General features: G+C 39.3%; 1 protein-coding gene across 9 annotated transcripts in view; it reads right to left on the reverse strand.

Moving 5' to 3' along the window:
• The window catches only part of WNK2 (WNK lysine deficient protein kinase 2), a 2812908-nt gene that overhangs the window by 1748338 nt on the left and 1042978 nt on the right, over positions 1 to 21592 (reverse strand). For all 9 annotated transcript variants that reach the window (XM_044078134.1, XM_044078133.1, XM_044078139.1 and 6 more), the window contains exon 4: positions 9125 to 9282. In XM_044078134.1, coding sequence (XP_043934069.1) covers positions 9125 to 9282 — 158 coding nt within the window. The remainder of the gene's footprint in view (positions 1 to 9124; positions 9283 to 21592) is intronic.

The following is a 21592-nucleotide window of genomic DNA, read 5'->3' on the forward strand; positions in this document are numbered from 1 at the left end:
AGAGAAATACATAAATAATTAATTAGTACAGTTCTGACATCACAGAAAAACACAGCCTAATATTTCTAGTTTCTAGCTATTTCTAAGAGAAAATACAAGTCTAAGATAAACTTACATATAGAACACAGGCAGAGTGCTGATGAGTTGGATGGTCAAGACAAAAATGCTTAATGCTCTCTGATTTTCTCTGTTTTTAAAATCAGATTCCTGGTTCACATTATATCATTCTTCACACTTCCTCGGGTTCCCAAGCTAACAGGCTACATTCTTTAGTAAGCTCACACCAGGTCAGGAAGCAAAGCCATTAAAGACATGTATGAATGCAAATTCTGGCCATTAAATCTGGTCTTAAAACAATAGCAAGAATTCCTTCATCTAGACCATCCGAGCAAACCTTAAAGATCAAAGACAGTCATAAAATGCTTGACTTAGCTTCTTTACAGCAGAGTGCACTGTTGCATTTTTTCAGTTCCACATGTAACTCTATTTTTACCATTTAAGACAACAAGCCTGTGGTTTACAATAATATTTACAGATGACAGAATTATCTCCAAAAGTCTATCTGGCTCGGCCGGCAGCCTTCACCCAATCTTCACAGTAGGTCTTTAAGACATGCAATATCAAAGTCGTTAAGTACACTCTTACGAGTTTCAGACTACACAGAACCATTTAAAGCATAAAAGGCATCTAACTTTGATAAGGTGGTAAGCACTCCACAGGAAAAGACAGGAAAGTATCTAAATTACTCACATAAGCAGAAAGATGTAAAATAAAGTAGATAGCCACTGATAACATCTGGCACTGTAAAGGGTGAATAAGCCACCAAGATAGTTTTATGGTGCAGATAATCTGATACTCCATCACACACAACTCCTTGGTGTTGGTTGCAACAAAAAAAGAAGAAACCCCACAGAATAGCTTGACAGTATAAAAATCACTCAGAAAACAAGACAACAAAGAAAAATGACTGCCACAGAAACGTAGACCACAAAAATATATTTTATTGACCTCTAGCGCCTTGGCACAAGTGCCTTAAATAAGTAAAATAAATATAAGGTTTCCTTATACAGCAATTTATCCTTAAAATCCACATGTTCACCCAACCTTACTGATACTTGTTCCAGAATACAACATTTTAAGCCAGTTGGATCACTACTGTGAAAGTGTTTAAAGTGCATAACCAATGGGCTTTCTATTCGCTCATTTTTGATGTGTCTAACATGTGCCTGAAATCTGATTTTAACTATCCTTCAACTCTCTCCTATGTAAAATAACCCACATGGACATTCAAGGGAATAAGTTATTCTCTCTGTATTACAATAAAATTCTTTCATAGGACAAAATCTTCCACCATTAACTTTAGAAAAATTATTAACAATATATTTACATATAGAACATTTACCACATTCAAATGTCCCAGTCCTTAAAGGAAACTGCCTACTAAGTATGCTATCGGGGGAATAAATTTGCTGTGTACCACCATATTTGCTATACTACATCCTCTTTTATAAGAAATACAGGGGTACATTTTAATTAAATCTGAAAGTTCTTTATTTTTAAGTAAAATAGGCCAATAATAGTGTGATGATAAAGGTAAGTGCCAGCATAGCCAAGCTGGAGTTTTATAAAGAATATGTTCTTTGAATATCAAACTGATTTATACAAGATGCTTGTGTTATAAATGTATTAGAACTGTAGGTCATTTACATATCAAATTGATTTTGTACAGATGCTTCTGCTGAAAATGTATTTGTGAGCTTTGCTCGTGTTGAACTTGATCAACAGTGCACCCTGCTGAAATGAAGAGAAATGAACATGTATCACTGTAGTTGAATTAAATGTACATGTTTAAATAGAGAATACGGGTACATCAGAGGTTAACTTTAAGAAAAATAAGGGAAATGCAAATGAGCTGTTAAACACTTAAAAGGCACCCCTACAGTGCTGAATAGTACGAGAGATGCAGAATCTGGGGAAGATCCTTTGTCCATTAGCTCAATGAAAAGAGAGGTGTTCCCAAGCACTGCATAAACATTTGGATGCATACTGTGGCAGTCTGTGCTAACTTCCTGTCTCAGCCTCAAAGGGAAATATTGTGAGAATGTAGAATCAGGTGATCAGATGAGGTCATTCTGCCAGCCCTCTTGGAAATTATATTTTAGATATTACAAAGATAAATCTCAGAGTATTGAGTATTCTGTTTGGGAAGCCTGACTAGAAAAACCACTCACCCACAGCATTTTGCCATGTGGTAATAAGTAACCTAACTAACAGTAATTCTCTTAGATTCAGTCAGGAATATAGTGAAACTAAGTTTAGATATAATTTTTCTTTATTTGTCTGAGTCTGTCCATTGACATAGCTCTCAACCTCACATTGTCAAAATGAGGAACAATAGCCATCATAATATGGAACAAATGGGCAAAATGTGGAACACTTGCTAAGGGCTTACTAACAGCTTCAGTTAGGAAGGTCATACATTGGTTAAAATATGCTGCTTTTACTCATGAAAAAGATAGTTTAATGAATGAATATGATTCATTTATATTTACCATGGATAGTTAAAAACACCCAACAACTGCGGTGGTGGTGCTGCGGTAGCGTTGTCATCTCACAGTAAGACTTTGTCCTGTTCGATTCTCAGCTACAGCGTCTTCTCTGTGGAGACATGCGTGAATGGGCGTACCTTCATGGAAGGTTGTTCGTCAGGGCCGGCAACTCGGCACGTAAAAATCTATTGCCAATCATTAGCGGACCAGAGTTCCGCTGTGACGACCCCTAACCGGGAAAAAGCCGAAAGACACAACAAAGTTAAAAACACCCAACACTGGATGTGTGAAAGACCCTTTCAATGTGGAACTTCAAGGAACATGAACTTTTTAAGACCCCAAATGAGGTACATTCCTCATAATGAGGTACACTCAAGAGGTATGTCCATCAATGTTCTTTTCAATATTTCCTGTGTTATGAACTCTGTAGTTTACTGTGAATATATATTCAGTATTTCATGTACTTTTATTATTTATTATTAAATATATTTAAAACTTTTATTGTGGCTGATCCTTACAGGAAGTACTTAACCTTTGAGCGTACTTATATTTATTTGATGACACTGTGTGGACCACTCCAGAAGGCCTAGCTATCTTGCTCAACTACTACCATTTATTTGTATTAATATAAATATTACACAGTATAATTGGACACCCTTTTAAGAGCCTTATAGTAATTGATTGGTGGCAGTGATAACTACCTTATAGTCTGGGCAAAGCTGGTAGAGTGGGTAATGTGTGCCAGCCTTTCCCAGGTGTGTGTGTGTCAGCTATATGGGTCAGGGACGTGAAGCACTGGGTTTACAGAGAGGGTGCTGGAGGACTTGGCTTGGACACTCGGCTAAGGTCCTAACCCTACTGCTGTACCAGTGGTGAATCTTATTGGGGACCTGGAGGGAGACAGACATGGACACATCCAGACCCCTGGTCGAGTGTGTTCCCTGTGTGCTCTTAAGGGAAATTGTACTTATGCAGAGAGGTCTGCATCTGGAAATACTGAATGTGTCCATTTGTATTCCAAGTGCACATCCCTCTCCAGTGTCATTGATAAGGATTCAGGCTCCTTGATTACTGGCCCAGCGTGGAGATGACACATATTGGTGGCCATCACATATTGGTAGCAGTGGTGGGCATTACAAATAGTATCTTGCTTTATAACCAAACATGTTTACAGACTCTCAGACAACTGGAAAATCTCACCAGAGTACTGGGCGTAATTCCACACATGGATTAGGCCTGAAGGAGAAGTCTTGAATTTAAGTGACAGAGGACCTCAAACAAAGAATCTTCATTTTTGAAATTTATATATGAAATCAAGATATCTAAAGATATATATATATATATAAAGGCATGTTAGCGAAACTTGAGAGCAATCACTTGACTTCTACTAACATGCACAGTGTGCTTTAAGGTGTAATTTGCATGAAATTCTGTAATTTCAAACATGTCAAACCAGAATAGAAAAAGTATTTTATGATTGTTTTACTACTTCAGAATTGCTTGCTTAGCTGGACCAACTTCTTAAGAGCAACTTTGAAGTATAGTTGCATGTAATTTTGCTTTCTCAAATGTTTATATGTTTAGACAGTGTTGGTTACTACACCTGGACTTCCACTTTCTTACCTAGCTATGTATAATATTTCTGTATCTTGGTAGAGCAGCAAATAAAATGGAAAAGCTTTATATACAGGTGTAAATAAAATTGTACTTTTGCCAGATTTAAGTAAAACCTTTGCTAACATTAATAGGTGGATGAGAAAATGAGCTTAAGGTAAGACTATTAAAACTAAACTGCTGGGTGCTGTTAATGACAGCCCTCTAACAATTCTAAAATTCTAGGGGGTAAAAGAAACATTTTGCTCTTCACAGCTACCAGCTCAGAGTTCTGTTTTGAAAATTAACAGTTTTTACTGCAAAACAGTTTGGAAAGTGCTACTGCATTGCATAAATAAAGCTCAATACTAAAATACTGATCTACTACTCAAGTCACTTGCAATCAAAATTCTAATATAAGAACCAATTTCAGAATTGAGCAGAACATTAATGATGTAAGCAGTAGCTGCGTCTCTCTTCTGGAATTAAGTTAGCTGCCAAAGCATGCAATCTGGAAATGACCCAAGAGTTGGCCACAGCCTCTACAGTTCACTTCTTCATTTGGCAGCTAAGGTGGCAAGCCCACCACCACCAAGTGTCTTTTCAAAAGTGCAGCCCAGGATCACTGTCTTGTCTGATGACTAGCTGAGAGAAATACATTATATAAGTAGAATCTAAAATGTATTTATTTATTGACATTTGATTGCAGGGAAAGTCCAGCTAGGTAGAAGCCCATTTTCAGTGGAGGCCCTGGCAGAAAAACTTCAAATTACTATAGAACATTTTAAGAACAATAATTTTACAATCTTCAGAAATAAAACAAAACATCTGCAGTTTAAATAATAACATTGTTATATGACAATCATTTAATACCAAGTGGAAATTTTAGACAGTTTGCAGGGAAATTAAAGGTAAGTTAGTCTAATACAATCAGGAAATGCAATATAAACTGAGGGAAAACTAGGCTTATTGTATATTTACAGAAAGAGTCAAGAAATTGAATTTGATAGAAGGAAGGAATTAAGTGAAGAAAGGAGAGTAAGGAGGTATAAGCAATGAAAATGTACTTGTTCACATTTAGATATAGTTTATCCTCGTTTTGAGCAAGATTTTAGCTTGGAAGTATTTCAGAGTTGTTTTGAAAGATGGGAGGGAGGATGTTGGACCTGATGGATACAGGTAAGAAGTCCCAGGATTAGCAACATTTTATGAGTACAGACAATGCCCAGCAGATTTGATTGGTTTGTGGACAAGATTCTGTGGTCATTTGGATCACAATGACTGACTTGAAAAATAGTTGCATAGTATGTTTTTTAGTGCTGGACAGGCAGATAGATGCTGGATACTTTTATGGGTGGTAAAAAGCTGTGTATGTGTTACTAGATGAGCATACCTCTCAAACTCTTAGAGCAAGAAATATGGACAACTCCATAAATAATGAGGTGGGGGGGGCTTACACAAATAAGGGACATTTTTTGAATATTGTTCTTACAAACTTAGTTGATAAAACAACAGGTTTTGCATTAGCATGTGTTGGGCTTCAGTCCTCAATAATTTGCCACAAAGCAAACATTTTATGAAGAACAGATTAAAAATATGATTAAAAAATCTGGACAATTGAGAGGTATGTTGATGGGGCAGTTTTAACCAATTTAAGCCTTTTAGCGCTATACAATGGTGAGTTCTGAAAGGGGTATTTGCTGCAAATTTAGCAACTTTGTTATAGCATTGTTCAATTTTTAATTTCTGTGAAGCCTGGAGGTAGTAAGGATGGATGCACCATAAAGAAGTGTGGGGAGGAGATAAGTAGTGTTAAGTGTAGTTTTATTTGCATTGGAGAGAAAGGTTTTGGCTCTGTAAAGCATCCCTAGTTTTTGATGAGCTTTTCTCATGCAATCTTGTATATGCAGGTTGCATGTAAGTTTATTATCCACTATCACCCCTAATAATTTGTCATGAGAAGTGATTTCAAGGGCTGTATTATCAACACAAAGGACTTTAAAGGAGAACCGCACCCACAGACTCAAAAAACTTGTTTATTTCATCATGGTTTGGTGTTTCTTACATTTTAATACCACTCTGGGACTATTTACAGTTTTTTAAATATTTGTACAAGTAAGTAATAAGTTTGACCAATTGGGGTCTTGCATCTTGAAGTAATTTTGATTGTTTAGTCTGCCACTGGATATCCCACAATGCAGTGCTCATCTGTAAAGTTACATCATGCAGGCCTCTTTCTTCCTAAAGCTCCTGTCAATGCCATACCTCTCAAGTGTACCTCATTATGAGGAATGTACCTCATTTGGGATCTTAAAAAGTTAATGTTCCTCGAAGTTCCACATTGAAAGAGTGTGTCTCACATTTAGTGTTAGGAATTTTTTAAATTGGTATCTATGGTAAATAGAAAAGAATGATATTAATTCATCAAAAGATCTTTTTTATAAGTAAAAACACCATATTTTAACCATCTTGTGACCTTCCTTTTTGAAGTTGTTAGTATGTGTTCCACATTTTGCCCATTTGTTCCACATTATGAGGGCTAGTGTTCCTCATTTTGGAGATGGAAGGTTGAGAGATATGGTCACTGCATTGATTTTACATGCAAACACTACTGTCTTTCAGTCAGTTAATTTTAAGTAACATTTCATGCAGTTCAATGACTACTTAAAACACAAACAGTGCAAATGCCACAGAGCAGACTTTCAAAGTGCTTTTTACTGCTGCTTCTTTTTAGAATGGCTAAACTGCAATTTTTTTTTTTTTTGTGAAGCCTGAATTGTACTGGTTTGACTCATCTCCCATCCCCCCTTCATACATAACTTCCCTGGCTGTCAAAGTGCTAAGGGTAATTTGAGCTCTTAACTGCTGTGATTGACAGCTCACAGCAAGAGACTTGACTTGTACTGTTTCCTTGTTCTTGCCTTTACTTTCTGTATGGGTAGGGGAAGGACCAGGGAGCTGTGACATCACAGCATGGGTGGGTTTTTAGGATGGTCATGATGATGTCAGTTTGGGGAGGGAATTGGCCAGAAAACTACCTGCATTCAGTGGCATTGGAGACTTTTTCAGAGTGGATAAATGTTTTTTGAAAATAAAACCACCACAGTACAGTAAGGTACTCTTCTAGTGGACAGAAACAGTCAATTTAAAATATTTTAAATGCTTTGTTGTTGTTTATTCATAGCAGGGACAATACATAGGGAGGAAAAGGACAGATAACTTGAACATATAATAATAGAATCCCGTTGTCCTTTAAATTTAGTTTTTTCTTGAGAAAGGGATTTGGGAAGTAGTAGTTTGGTCTTTTTTGGGTTGAGCATGAGTTGTGAGTTATGAAGCTATGTTTCAGTAACCGTTAAAGTTTTCCTGAGTAATTGTTTGGAGGTGTATCATGTTTGTCAGATGTGCAAATGAGAATGGAATCATTTAAGAATTGTATTAGGGTGGCCTGTTGTGGGGAAATATACAGGGTGTGGTGAAAATGTTAAACAAGATGGGATTAAAGATAGAGCCTTGTGGTACACCTGTGGTGACTGGGAGGTAAGGCGAGAGAGTGCCATTTTACTGACTGAAACCTATTGGACAGGTAGCTTCTGAACTACAGAAGGGTGGACTGAGAGACCTAGTGAAGACATGTGAAGTAGAAGTTTGTGTGCCAAACTGCATTAAAGGGTTTAGACAAGTCTAGAAATATGGAACAGACTAGTTTCCCATCATCGTTAGCTTTATTGACAATATCTATACAAGTTAGAAGGGCAGTGCTAGTACTAAGAGAAGGACGGAAGCCATAACGTGTTGGGGACAGGAGTTCTTTCTGGAGGAAATACCCTAGCAATTGTTTCTGAATACATTTAATGATAAATAATTGAAAATGATAACATCAAATATCAATTAATTGAGCTGGTGATGATAATTCAAAGACTAGTAGCCAATGTTCATTATCAGTCCCCAGACTTAACCCTCTGTGTTGCAATACCATATTTTTGTGGTAGTGACTTGTAGCATTTTCTACAAAGGAAAATTAGTTTATTTTTAACTACTTCTGAAAAAATAGCCATTTCAAACCTAAATATACGAGACTGGTAAGACGTCTCAAACAACCTAGTATGTGAACTGATGCTGCATGCGTCACCACACTCACTGTGGTGGTATCAACATTGCAAGAAACAGAATTGTATTTGCCAACTTGCAGTTACTTAAACAGTGAAATATTGTAGTTAATAAAACAAGCATTAGTACCTCTCCATCCTAATCAGTTTGTATATTGCCTCATGAATTCCACAATCATTTTAATTGGTCCAGCAACACCATTTTAAGAGTATGATTCATATCAATAACATTGCTTCCTATTTGGAAGTGTCAATCCCAAAATTGCAAATACCACTACTTTGAAAACTGAACAGACTGCAGACAAAATAGTGAATTACAACACTCAAAGTTGTATCTCTGAAACACTTTCACATGTGAACTTTATATCCCATCCTTGATCGATCCATCCTTTCACAATCCCTTTTCCCATTTTATACATGGGGATATTTCTTGCATAAATAAATTCCAAAGTCACCATACCATGGAGTTGCTGAAATACTCCAGGATAGCACTATACTGGACTAATTATATATCCCCCACATTCACACTTAAATGTTCTGCAGTTTTCATGACCATAATTATGGTTCTTGGAATTTCCGCATGCACTCAAATGAAATCCATCCAAAATGCATGTTAAAGATGCCCCTCATATCTGTTATTCTATACTATCACATGGTACACTTAATGATCTCATTATCCAGGTGTAAGAAAACAGCACACTTTTATTTATAAGCAATATGCGGTACACCAATACTGTCTAATACTAAATTACAAAAAAACATCTTATTTATTGATACTGCAGATCTTAGTATCAGCATTTACTTTAAAACCTCTGTCTTGCTTACTCTGAAGTCATAATTTTTTTACTAAATAAACAGTAATGAATGACTTACACTTGTGACTTTCCTATAAATTTGAGCAGCATTCTGACATTCAGAATATGGATATTCAGATGTAGCCATTTCTAACATGCACATTCCAAAGGCATAAACATCCACGGCTTCATCATAGTGTTCTTCATACATTTCTGGGGCCATGAATTCTGGAGTACCTATGGAAAAATAAAAATGAGGTTATAAGGCTTCATTAGTGCTAAAGTAGAATCCATGTCTGATAACCTATGTACAAGATAAATTAAGTCATGAGAACTACTGTAGTAGTACTTTTTCCATTTGTCTTTTTTGTTCTTATTCTGCAAACACACACATCTGCGTGTGTGTGTGTGTGTATGTATGTCTATAAATAGATACACACACAGGTTTCATAATGTGAATCAGTGCCAGTAAAAACACAGTTATACTAATAACTCACCATAACAACACAATTTTTGAGGAAATACATTGTATTTGGTCATATTTATAAAATTATAAATGAGTGCTAAGAGTAGAAGGAATGCTTTCAATAATAATTCCCTATAGTATGTCAATTACATCACCATATGTCAGGGTATATAAAGTACAATCATGCAAGTAAACTTACCATAATGCTAGATGTTGGAATGATCACTGCTGCAATAGCTTTAGCTGCACAGGATACAACAGCTGGCCTGTTTCCATAGCTTAATGGTACCTTCTGTGCACCCAAACCATTCTTAAGTGGAGGTGAAGAAAATCAATGGCTTGGGTGCCAAGCCCTTCAGAGCTTTCTTGCCAATCAAGAGAAAAGGGACAGAGCCCTGGCAACAAAAAATAAAAGGGGATTGAGGGAGGGAGTGGCTACTGTACTGCGTTCATAATTTGGTCATTTCTGTAGTAGCCTTAGCTATATGGGTAGACTACCATAGCTTACACTGAATGAGAAAAGAAAAGATGAGGGTTCACAAGCCCTGGAGAATGGTTCTAGCAAAACCTGCTCTACACCTGGAGAAGGAATCTAGTTTGTAGTGTTGTAAAGGTATCAACAGTTGATGCATCTTCAATACTTCTAGAACCTACTTCTTTTCAAACAGGTGAGTCTTGACCCTGTCTGAAATTGCCTTGTTGTGGTTTGTATAACAAAAGGTAACACATTGGATGTGTACAATACTGATTAACTACAACATTACCTCATTTACTGTATTTTGCACATGGCTTACAAATTTGGATACTGTTTGCATAGTCTGTTTTTACTGACGTGATTTATATGTACAATTGGTTATAAGCACCATAATAAATTTGAACTTTGATTACTTCTGGAAGCAAATGGAGGAGGGAAGGAGGGATGAGGAGAGAGACAGGTCTACAGCTATACAAAAGGTAACTATAACAAAAGATGGGAACAGTTTAAAAGGCCTTGAAAACAAAGTATGGTAAAAGAACAGGATCCCTGAAGCAAATACTGCATGTTCTGATAAAAATAACTCAACCAAAAATTATCCTATAACAGTCAATTTTAATATAGCAATACACAGTACAAAATGCAAAGAATCCTGAAAACTAACTAGAATTCCATTATTTAATTTACACAGTCTCAGCCTGAAGCAATACTGCATGTATGCACACATATATAGAGCATCTCTCAAAGCAGAAGACAAAGGTTTCAGCAGGACATGGATAGCTCCCTTCTTTTAGAGTCGCAAATTAATCTTTTATTTAGGTTGCATGAAATGGCATGCATATTTCCATTCACATCAGTACTGGTGTAAAAAAAATTAAAAATAAAAACAACAATTTCAAACTACACACACACACACTTTATGGGGCTGTATAAGAAACGACTTTATACTTAGCAGATTCATATTTAGTTTTATAACAGAATTAATTATTCATTGTCTCCTGTACACTTGGAATGACACACACACTAAACCTGCAAGACAAATCATGGTATAATAACCAAAGAACAAGCAAATGTAGTATCTTCTCAACAACAAATGACAACAAACTGTAACAGCTGTTTACTACCAGTTCATTTTTGCAGAAATGTTGTTTATTTGTTAACTACACATTTGAACTGGTCCTTCAGATCATTTATTTCACACTGGCTTTATAAGAGAATTAGTTATTCATTGTCTTCTGCATACTTGTAATGATGCATACTGTGACACTGCCAGACCAGCTATCTGGAAATTTGTAAATAATCATGTGATTTGTGAATATTAATAAAATTTATACAGAACTGTATGTTATGTACTGAGCTTCAAAGATGTGTCCACAGTTTACCCTACTGGAAAAGAACTGAAATGTATATAAATTATATACTTGTGCAAATGTATGCTTTAATAGTAGAAGCTGGAACATACAGAGTTAACTTGCAAAACTTCAAGAAAATAAGTGGAAAGTGTTTTAAGATTGTGTTATTTCAGTTTCAGTGCAGCAAGCAGACACAATGTATAGAACTAGAGGTTTTCCTATTGTCTTGAAAGAGAAATGATTACTAGATTTCAAATGTAAAAGCGTTTTTATTGCTCTATGACTTCTTAGCAGCTGCACACTTCTGAGAGATATGTATTTTTGACATAGAGGTGTTAAATTCTAAGTATCTGTTTAGCCTGGAAAGTGAAGTCAGGTGACAAAGAGTGATGTCTTCTGAGCTAACCCAACAGTAATATTAAGTATTAATTTAAGAACTCTCTCAGGGAAAGTTTGTGCACTTTGTGGTTTGTGTTGGACCTAACAAGAACATACACTCATCTGCATTTTTCTATTTTCTCATGTGCATTCGTCTTGCTCTGTAAGTAAGTTATTTAGGACATAGTATCTTTTAGATCTACATATGAATATAGTAAAGATTAGTTTAGATGTTTTCTATATTTATTTGAGACTGTCCTGCAATGTTGTTTTAAAATATTTCCTGTGATTCTGAACTCTGCAGTTATGGTGTTGTTCAAGTATTGTCTTGTTATTTAATTACTTATTAAATATATTTAAACCTATCTTTGCAGCTGATATCTGTGAGACATATTTAAGCTCTCAGAGTATTTGCGTATTTATTTGTTGACACTGTAAAGGCCACTCCTAAATAGCCTTAGTCTTGGTCACACCTACCATTTGGATAACAGTAACATTACACAGTAGGACTGGTCACTTTTGTAAGGGCCTTTATAGTAGCTGATAAGTAGGGGTTGGTGGCAGTGATAACTACCTCATAGTCAGGGCAGAAGGGAGCATAGCTAGTAAAGCTGTGCCAGCCTTCCCTAGGTGTGTGCGTGTGTTTGTATATAAATCAAATTTCAAAGTGTGTATGTGTCAGCTACTTGGGCAGGGAAACGAAGCACTGCTTGGACAGAGAGGGTGCTGGGAGTCTTGGCTTGACACCTCAGCTGACATATTAACCCTATAGCTGTTTCAGTGGGAAGTCTTATTGAAGATCTGGAGAAAGAGGGAGAAAGCAGCCCCCAGACTGACTGTGATCTCTGTGTGCTCTTAAGGGAAATTGTACTTTACTGTGCGTGTACTCGTCATCCTCCCAATGTGAGGCTCCTTGTTTATTGGACCAGTGCAGTGGCATCACATATTAATTGTTTGTCAGTGGTGGGATAGCCACATCACATATTAATTGGTTAGCAGTGGTGAGTTAGCCATATCACATATTAATTGGCTTGTAGTGGTGTGGATATTGAATTCCTGTAGCCTGTGTACAGTGGTCACTGAAGGTGTTTGTACTCTCAAGCAGCCATGCAGTGAACATTCAGAGTTCATATCACAATAGTTTTATTTTAGCTTAGTTAGTCAGGGAGAGCAGACAAGCATGTCAGCAGAGGACTATGGCAAGCTGACAAGGAGCCAGTTGGTTAAAATGTGCCAGGCTAAAGGACTGGTGCATGCCAACCTGACTAAAGCAAACACAATTTCAGCTTTAGTCACGGCTGCATCACAGAATAGCAACCAGGAGGACAATTAGACTGGCCGGGGAGATGTACAACTCTCAGAAAATGGACAACTCAACCTTTCCACAGAGGACTTAAAAATCTGTCTGGAGTTAGAGACTTGAGTTGGAGGCCAAGTGTATGGAAATAGAAGCAGCAAAGAGACTGAGACATCTGGAGGCTGAGGAAAATGAGAAATTGCAATGCCTGCAGGCCAAGGAGAATGTGAGGCAGAGGCAACATGAAAAGGAGAAGCTGACTTTTTGCCAGAGTCATGGAGGTAATGGGGAAGGGAGTAACCGAATGCCACAAGCAACAAAGGTCAGCAAATTTCTTCCACAATTTACATAGGTGGAAAATTTTAATAGTTTAATTTCATATGTTTGAGAGGGTATGCAAACAGTATAATGCTGACTAAGGGCTCTAGGTACGGTTCCTAACCCCTTACTCCATGGTAAAGCTATAACTGCAACTTCTAAACTGTCTGATACTGATTGTTTAAATTATAATACAGTCAAAATGTGTTTATTAGAATGTTTAAGTTAACACCTGAAGCTTACAGGAAAAAGTTACAAAAGCATAGACGCAAGGCAGATGAAAGTGTGTGCCAACATGTTGCTGAACTAAGCATTTACTTTCATAGGTGGGTGAGTGGATGCCAGGTCACCACATTTGAAGGCCTAGCAGACCTTTTGGTGAGGGAACAAGCCCTTAGCAGTTTGCCTGAGGATATGAGAATCTGGTTAGCTTATAGACAATGGACTACTGTAGATGAGTTGGGGAAGAAGGGAGACCTATACCTAGTAAGCAGGGTATTACTGCACAGGAAAGAGATACCCAGTGCTGGTCATGGGTCTAAGAGAACCCATGGTGGGCAGCCCAGACTGCCTCAACAGAGTCCACCAGTAGCAGGGGAAGCCACTAGTCCAGGTACACATCCAGGACCAAGGGTTAAATGTTTTAAATGCAACCAGTGGGGCCATATAGCATACAGATGTCCGTGGAGAACAAAAGGTGGGAGAGTCAGTAAGTGGGAATGACAAAATGTCAACAGTAGGTTGTCTTGAGACAACAAGGGCACCATCTACCACAAGAGATTATATCCGGTCTTAGTGGATGAGAAAGAGACCATGGCTAAGAGAGAGAGAGCCTCTGACCTAACCATTGTGAAGCCTGCAATGGTTACTGAGGAGCATTACTTGCTTGGGCAGTCTACTCCAGTCAGAGCTTTAGGAGGGACCCCATTCCAAATGCCTTTGGCCAGGGTTCACCTTGCTGGGAGGGTGGAAAAGGAAGCAAGCAAGTAGGTGTGCTTATGAATAGCCCTGCCGATGTCCCAATAGGGAATGATTTTGATAATGCTGTACCTGGGTGCATGCAGTTACATGTAGTCTGGCTTGGAGACAAGCATGTGGATCTGGTAGCCTGGGGGAGTCCCAGACAGACTGCACACTTGCAGCCAGGACTGGTGAGGTGGTTACTTCAGGGAGGGAGCTAGCCTGTAGTAGTGAGACTGAAGGTGAGCCACAGCTGCTTGTGGGTACTGATGTTCCCTTGGACAGAGTGACTGCAAGGGCAGAGGTGAGTAGTAGTACCCAGGCTGACAGTGAGGCTCTGCTGTCACAGGATACCAGACTTCTTGTGGAAGGTGAGCTGGGAAGGGTTACAAAGAGAGCATTGAGACAGGCTCAGCTCTCAGACCCTACATTACAAGGCCTGAGGGAGGGAGATAGCCAGTGAGGCACCTGATTCTCAAGGGAAGGGGTAATCTGTATAATGGAACAAAGGGTTACTTTATAGAGAGTGGACCCCTGTTGGTGGGCTAGAAGGTGAGAGAATACAGCAGTTGGTAGTGCCCAGAGCCTACCATCTGGCACTTCTAACCACAGCCCATGATATTCCCTTTGCAGGTCATATGGGCATAAAATCTATAAAGAGACGTATTATGCAGAACTTCTATTGGCCTGGGATTTCAAGAGATGTAACAGGGTATTGCAGGACCTGTGAGCAGTGCCAATAGGTAGGCAAGGCAGGAGACAAGGTGAAAGCTCCTTTGATACCTTTTCCTGTGACTGAGGAGCTATTTCAGAGGGTATCTATGGATATTGTGGGCCTCTGAGTACCCATGTTCCACAGGGAAAAGGTATATCCTTAGTGTTAGTAGATTATGCTACCAGATACCCTGAGGCAGTGGCATTATCCTCCATTGAGGCAGAAAAGGTGGAAAAAACTTTGTCAGAGATTTTCAGCAGGGTAGGTTTCCCCAAAGAAATACTGACAGACAGAGGTGCCAATTTCATGTCAGACCTGCTGGCTTGTCTGTGGAAGTACTGTGGGGTGAAGCACCTAAAGACCACCCCTTAACATCCCCAGACTAATGGTCTTGTTGAGAGGTTAAACTCTACACTCAAGACAATGCTACGGGCATTTGCAGACCAGTTTAATAGGGAGTGGGACAAATATTTGCCCCATCTGTTTGCTTACAGAGAGGTTCCCCAGGAATCCACAGGTTTTTTCACCCTTTGAGTTGCTGTATGGGCATAGTGTGAGGGGACCTCTAGATTTGATTCGAGATGAGTGGAAGGGTGAGTGTGAATCCCACAAGGAGTCTGTTGTGGCACGTCCTAAACCACAGGACAAGGCTCAGGGAACTCTTGGCCCAGGAGAACCTGGCAGAGGTCCAACAGCAGAAAAAGGTCTGGTATGACAGGAATGATCGAGCTAGAGAGTATGCGGTAGGGCAGCAGGTAGTGGTTCTCATTCCTGTCAGACACAAGAAGCTGCAGGCAGCTTGGGAGGGAACCTACAAAGTGGTAAAGAAGGTCAGTGATGTTAACTAGATGGTAGAACTGCTAGGCAGGAGGCAGGGGCTCAAATTGTACCATGTTAACATGATGAAATCTTACCATGATAGGAAGGCCCTTGTGCTCAGTATTTGCAGTGGATTGCAGGAGGAGTATGAGGGGGATCTGATGACTGATCTCCTCAGTGAGGCTCAGACTGATATCTCAGTGGAAGGGGTAGCAATGTCCCGGCAGCTATCCCCTACCCAGGCTCGAGAAATCCGAGCAGTGTTACAGGAGTTTAGGGACATGTTTACTGGAAAACCAGGGTGCACCCACCTGGTGCAGCACCATTTGGATACAGGACCACAAAGGCCTATTAAGCAAGTCCCTTATAGAGTGTCTGATAGAGTCAAACAGACTCTGAGGGAGGAGATACAGGAAATGTTGGAAATAGGAGTAATTCAGGAGTCCAGCAATCCCTAGGACTCCCTACTGGTACTCATACCAAAGAAGGTTGGCAGCACCAGGTTCTGAGTGGACTACAGGAAATTAAACAGTCACACAAAGTCAGATGCTTATCCCATGCCTAGGACAGATGAAGCCCTAGAGCAGCTGGGTGGGGCTAAGTATCTTACCACCATTGATCTTACCAAGGGTTACTGACAGGTGGCTTTGACTCCCAGTGCTAGAGAGAGGTCAACCTTTGTGACTCCGTTTGGCTTGTATGAGTTCACAAAGATGCCCTTTAGGATGAAAAATGCCCCAGCACCTTTCCAGAGGCTAGTAGATAGTATCCTGGCAGGAGATTCTTCCCTTGTTTACCTAGATGATATTGCCATCTACAGGCATTCCTGGCAAGAGCACTTTCAGCATGTCAGGGAGGTGCTAGGCAGACTGCAGAGGGCAGGGTTGACCATTAAGCTGAGCAAATGTCAGGTGGGTATGGCAGAGGTCTCCTACCTGGGACATAGAGTGGGGAGTGGTAAGATCAGGCCAGAATCTGCCAAAGTGGAAGCCATTCAGGCATGGCCTGCACCTATTACCAAAAAGCAGTTGAGGGCATTCTTAGGGACAGCAGGGTACTACAGAAAGTTTGTCCCCAGTTATAGTACCATAGCTGCTCCCCTTACAGACCTGACAAGGCAAAACAGGCCAGATAAATTAGTCTGGACCCCAGCATGTGAGCGGTCATTCCAGTCCTGACTACAGCAAAGAATTTGTTGTGCAGATGGATGCTTCAAACCATGGGGTGGGCACTGTACTAAGCCAGGTTTCCTCAGAGGGAGAAGAGCACCCAGTGGTTTATCTCAGTCGTAGGCTCCAACCCAGGGAGGAATGCTATGCAGCTGTAGAAAAAGGAATGCCTACCCATAGTGTGGGCACTGCAGAAACATCAGCCTTATCTGTATGGAAGGAAATTCACTGTAGTTATAGACCACAATCCCTTAACATGGCTACATCGAGCCAGCCAGCAAAATGCCAAGTTACTAAGGTGGAGCCTAGGGTTGCAAGCACATATGATGACAGTGCAGCACCACAGTGGGGTTAGCAATGCCAACGCAGATGGGCTCTCAAGACAGGGAATGTGGTAAGGTATTCCCAGATAGGCTTAACCCTCTCAAGCAACATTTCTCAAGGGTCACTTGAAAAACTAGCTTGAGTTTTCGCGGATGGGAGAATTGTTTTACTGCCAGCCCAGCTATCTGGAATTTTGTAAATAATCATATGTTATTTGTGAATATTGATATAGTTTATACAGAACAGTATGTACTGAGCTTCAAGGATGTGTCCACAGTGTACCCTACTGGAAACGAACAGAAATGTATATAAACTATACACCTGTGCAAATATATGCTTTAATAGTAGAAGCTGGAACATACAGAGTTAACTTGCAAAACTTGAAGAAAATAAGTGGAAAGTGTTTTAAGATTGTGTTATTTCAGTTTCAGTGCAGCAAGCAGACAATGTATAGAACTAGATGTTTTCCTATTGTCTTGAAAAAGAAATGATTACTAGATTTCAAATGTAAAAGTGTTTTATTGCTCTATGACTTCCTAGCAGCTGCACACTTCTGAGAGATATGTATTTTTGACACAGAGGTATTAAATTCTAAGTATCTGTTTAGCCTGAGAACTGAAGTCAGGTAAGAGTGTTGTCATCCGAGCTAACCCAGTAGTAATGATTATTAATTTAAGAACTCTCTCTGAGAAAGTCTGTGCACTTTGTGTTTTGTCTTGGACCTAGCAAGTACATCCCCTCATCTGCATTTGCCTTGCTTTGCAATAAGTTATTTAGGGAATAGTATCTTTTAGATATAGATATGAATATAGTAAAGATTAGTTTAGATGTTTTCTGTATTTATTTGAGACTGTCCTGCAATGTCGTTTTAAAATATTTCCTGCGATTCTAAACTCTGCAGTTAATGTGTTGTTTTCAGTATTGTCTTGTTCTTTGATTATTATTAAATATATTTAAACCTATCTTTGTGGCTGATATTTGTGAGACATATTTAAGCTCTTAGAGTTCTTGCATATGTATTTGGTGACTCTGTACAGGCCACTCCTAAATAGCCTTATTCTTGGTCACACAATTGGATAATAGTAACATTACACAGCAGGACTGGTCATCCTTTGCAAGGGTCTTTACAGTAGCTGATAAGTAGGGGTTGGTGGCAGTGATAACTACCTTATAGTCTGGGCAGAAGGGGGCATAGCTAGTAAAGCTGTGTCAGCCTTCCCCAGGTGTGTGTGTGTGTGTGTGTGTGTGTGTGTGTGTGTGTGTGTGTGTTTATATATAAATCAAATCTCAAAGTGTATGTGTCAGCTACTTGGGCAGGGAAATGAAGCACTGGTTGGACAGAGGGGGTGCTGGGGGTCTTGGCTTGACCTCTCAGCTGAGATCTTAACCCTATAGCTGTGCCAGTGGGGAGTCTTATTGGGGATCGGGAGAAACCAGCCCCCAGATTGACTGTGATCGCTGTGTACTCTTAAAGGAAACCGTACTTCACTGTGTGTGAACTTGTCATCCTCCCAAAGTGTACGTCCCTCACTGGTGCTAGTGGTGAGGATTGAGGCTCCTTGATTACTGGGCCTGTGCAGGGGCGTAACACATACACTAACCCTATAAGACATATCATGGCTTAATAACCATACAGCAACTGGTTCTTCTTGAAAAAAACTTCAAACATAAGCTGGGCCACAAAAATAAGGGTAAATACAGTGTGTGTGTGCGTGGATCTGTGGCATAGTGAACTGTAAAAATTATCACACCACACCTCTGTGAACTCAAGCTATCAAACACACAATAAAAACTGCAGTACACTGCAACCTGAAGCATCAAATGGAATATCTATTACAGACACAAATAAATCATATCTAAACAAGAATGAAACTACTGTAAAATACACTCTCCATAAGGATCATCTCAGAGTGGTGAACTTGTACAAACAGCCAGAGGTTTCTATTATTGTGCCATCAGCCACAGTGAAGAAAATGTTAATCACTAGTGAAAATATCAATGTCCAATTCTCCCCAAAATATTCTTAACAGTCCAATAACATTTAAAAGAACTTTTAAAAGAGTAGCTAGTTGTTGGTTAATTAAGTGTATTCCTACACTTCAGAAAGCTTTCTTTGTGTTTTTATTGAAATAGTACTGAGGAATATCCATCTAGAGGCATAAGGTAGTAGCCTGGTCTATAGACTTGGGAACCATACTAGAGAGCCCTGAATGTAGTCATTTTATTGGCCAGAGGACTTATTAGTCAGCTTTCCTTGTTTTTCGTACATGTATACATTTGAAAGATTTAAACATTCTGTGCTCATTTCTACAGAGTTTATCAACATTTGTCATCCTCTCCCATGCCTAAGAAGTGTTTTTCTTGCATCTATTTCCATCCAGCCAAAGCTACATACTTTTTTTTAGGAAACTGCACTTTTAAAAGCTATTTACAGTGTATTACTGCTGATATCTTAAATGTCTTCTGTTATCTTATATTATTTATTATCTTGTGCTTTATTTTTGAAAAAGTGTTCTTTACCTCTCACTGTTCATTCTTCTGGTTTGCTTGTTGTTAATTAGTTATAAAGCTAGTTGTTGGTTATTTAAGTGCCTTTCTAAACTAGAAAGGTTTGTGTGTGTTTACAGATTAAGTGGAGTGAGGAATATCCATCTAGTGGCAGTAGGTGGCAGCCTGGTCTGTCTGAGTTGAGAAATTAAACTAGAAAGCCCCAACTGTAGTCATTTTATTGGCCACAGGGCTAGTCAGCTTTCCTTGTATTAATGCTGACCTAGAAAGCACATTTTCTATATAAAAATACCTGCAAAACTGCAGTCAATAACTCAGTGTAGAGAAACTACCTTGTGCACAGGAGCCAAGATCCGCCAAGTTACCTATGCATTCAAGTCATTGCACCTCAAGGAATCAGTATGATTCTATCATAGCCTCTGTAGCTGTAAATGACTTGACACATACCTTGCACACAGTTAACCATATAGCAGATACTTTACACAGTTAATAGCACTGCCATTCAAATGTTATATTAGATAGCCTAGTCTAGTCTCTAACGTTAAAAGCACCCTTAATAGCCCTCCATTACCCATCATGCACAACACCTTAGCAGATCACCAAGTAAAGGACCTGACAATATGGATATACAATGTCCCAATTTCTCCACAGTCAGCCAACCTGATAGATATGGGTAACTTGAGACATTGTAGCAACGGTCTCATGCTCACTGACAATCACTTAATCCTTAAAGAAACAGATACAGTATATGAGAAATGTACATACACAATATCCACATCACTAAAAAAAACTGCGGTGGTGGTGCTGCGGTAGCATTGTCACCTTGCAGTAAGACGTTGTCCTGTTCGATTCTCAACTAGAGCGTCTTCTGCGTGGAGACATGCGTGAATGGGCGTACCTTCGTTGATGGTTGCGCATCAGGGCTGGCAATTCGGCACGTAAAAATCTACTGCCAATCATTAGCGGACCGGAGTTCCACTGTAGCGACCCCTAACCGGGAAAAGCCGAAAGACACAACAACAACAACATACACAATATCACTGGTGGCAAAACACTTGCGTACAAGCACAGTTAATAAAAAACAGGTTATTAGAATCACACATGCTTCACCAACCCCACACACACAGTATGCATCATAAATAGACCAATTTATGCTGTGGCACTTGAATGTAATCTTCCCAAACCTCAAAGAACTCCAAGACTTTCCACCAGTAAAGATTATCTCCAGCAAACACAAAAGTACTCAACAAAAAAGTACAGTTGTGTTCATAACCTCCCGTATCTCCTGCTAAGGATAGACTAATATCTGGCCAGTACATCAAACACTTTTTTACCTTGGGAGTGTCATACATCAGATATATGCTCCCCACGTATGTGTAGGGCATAAAGGTGGTGTATGTATGCTCCCAACTCAGAATTGAAGTGTCCCAGGAGAAACAGGACTTCCCGTGGAAAGTAGGACATGTGCATCTAGAAAAAAAGAAAGGAAGGAGAGGAAACTCTCAGCCAGTATGAAAACACCACCCAAGGAGTAGAAAAGGGGGCAGGAAACAAATACTGCAACAGAGAATAGCAAGATTTTTAGACAACATTACTAAGTCCTTCCATAACACTCTTGCTGTATTCATCACCTCTGGGAGAGTACAAAAGCTATGGTGAATGCAGGGGCAAGGAAGAGCCCTCTACAAAACCACAAAGGATGGCTTTGGCAAAACCTGCCCTGACCCTGGAAATGACATCCAACTTGTAATACCTTATGAAAGTGT

The sequence above is a fragment of the Protopterus annectens genome, chromosome 7.part0, assembly GCF_019279795.1.
Source record: "Protopterus annectens isolate FY-2018-M chromosome 7.part0, PAN1.0, whole genome shotgun sequence".
Taxonomy (NCBI): domain Eukaryota; kingdom Metazoa; phylum Chordata; order Ceratodontiformes; family Protopteridae; genus Protopterus; species Protopterus annectens.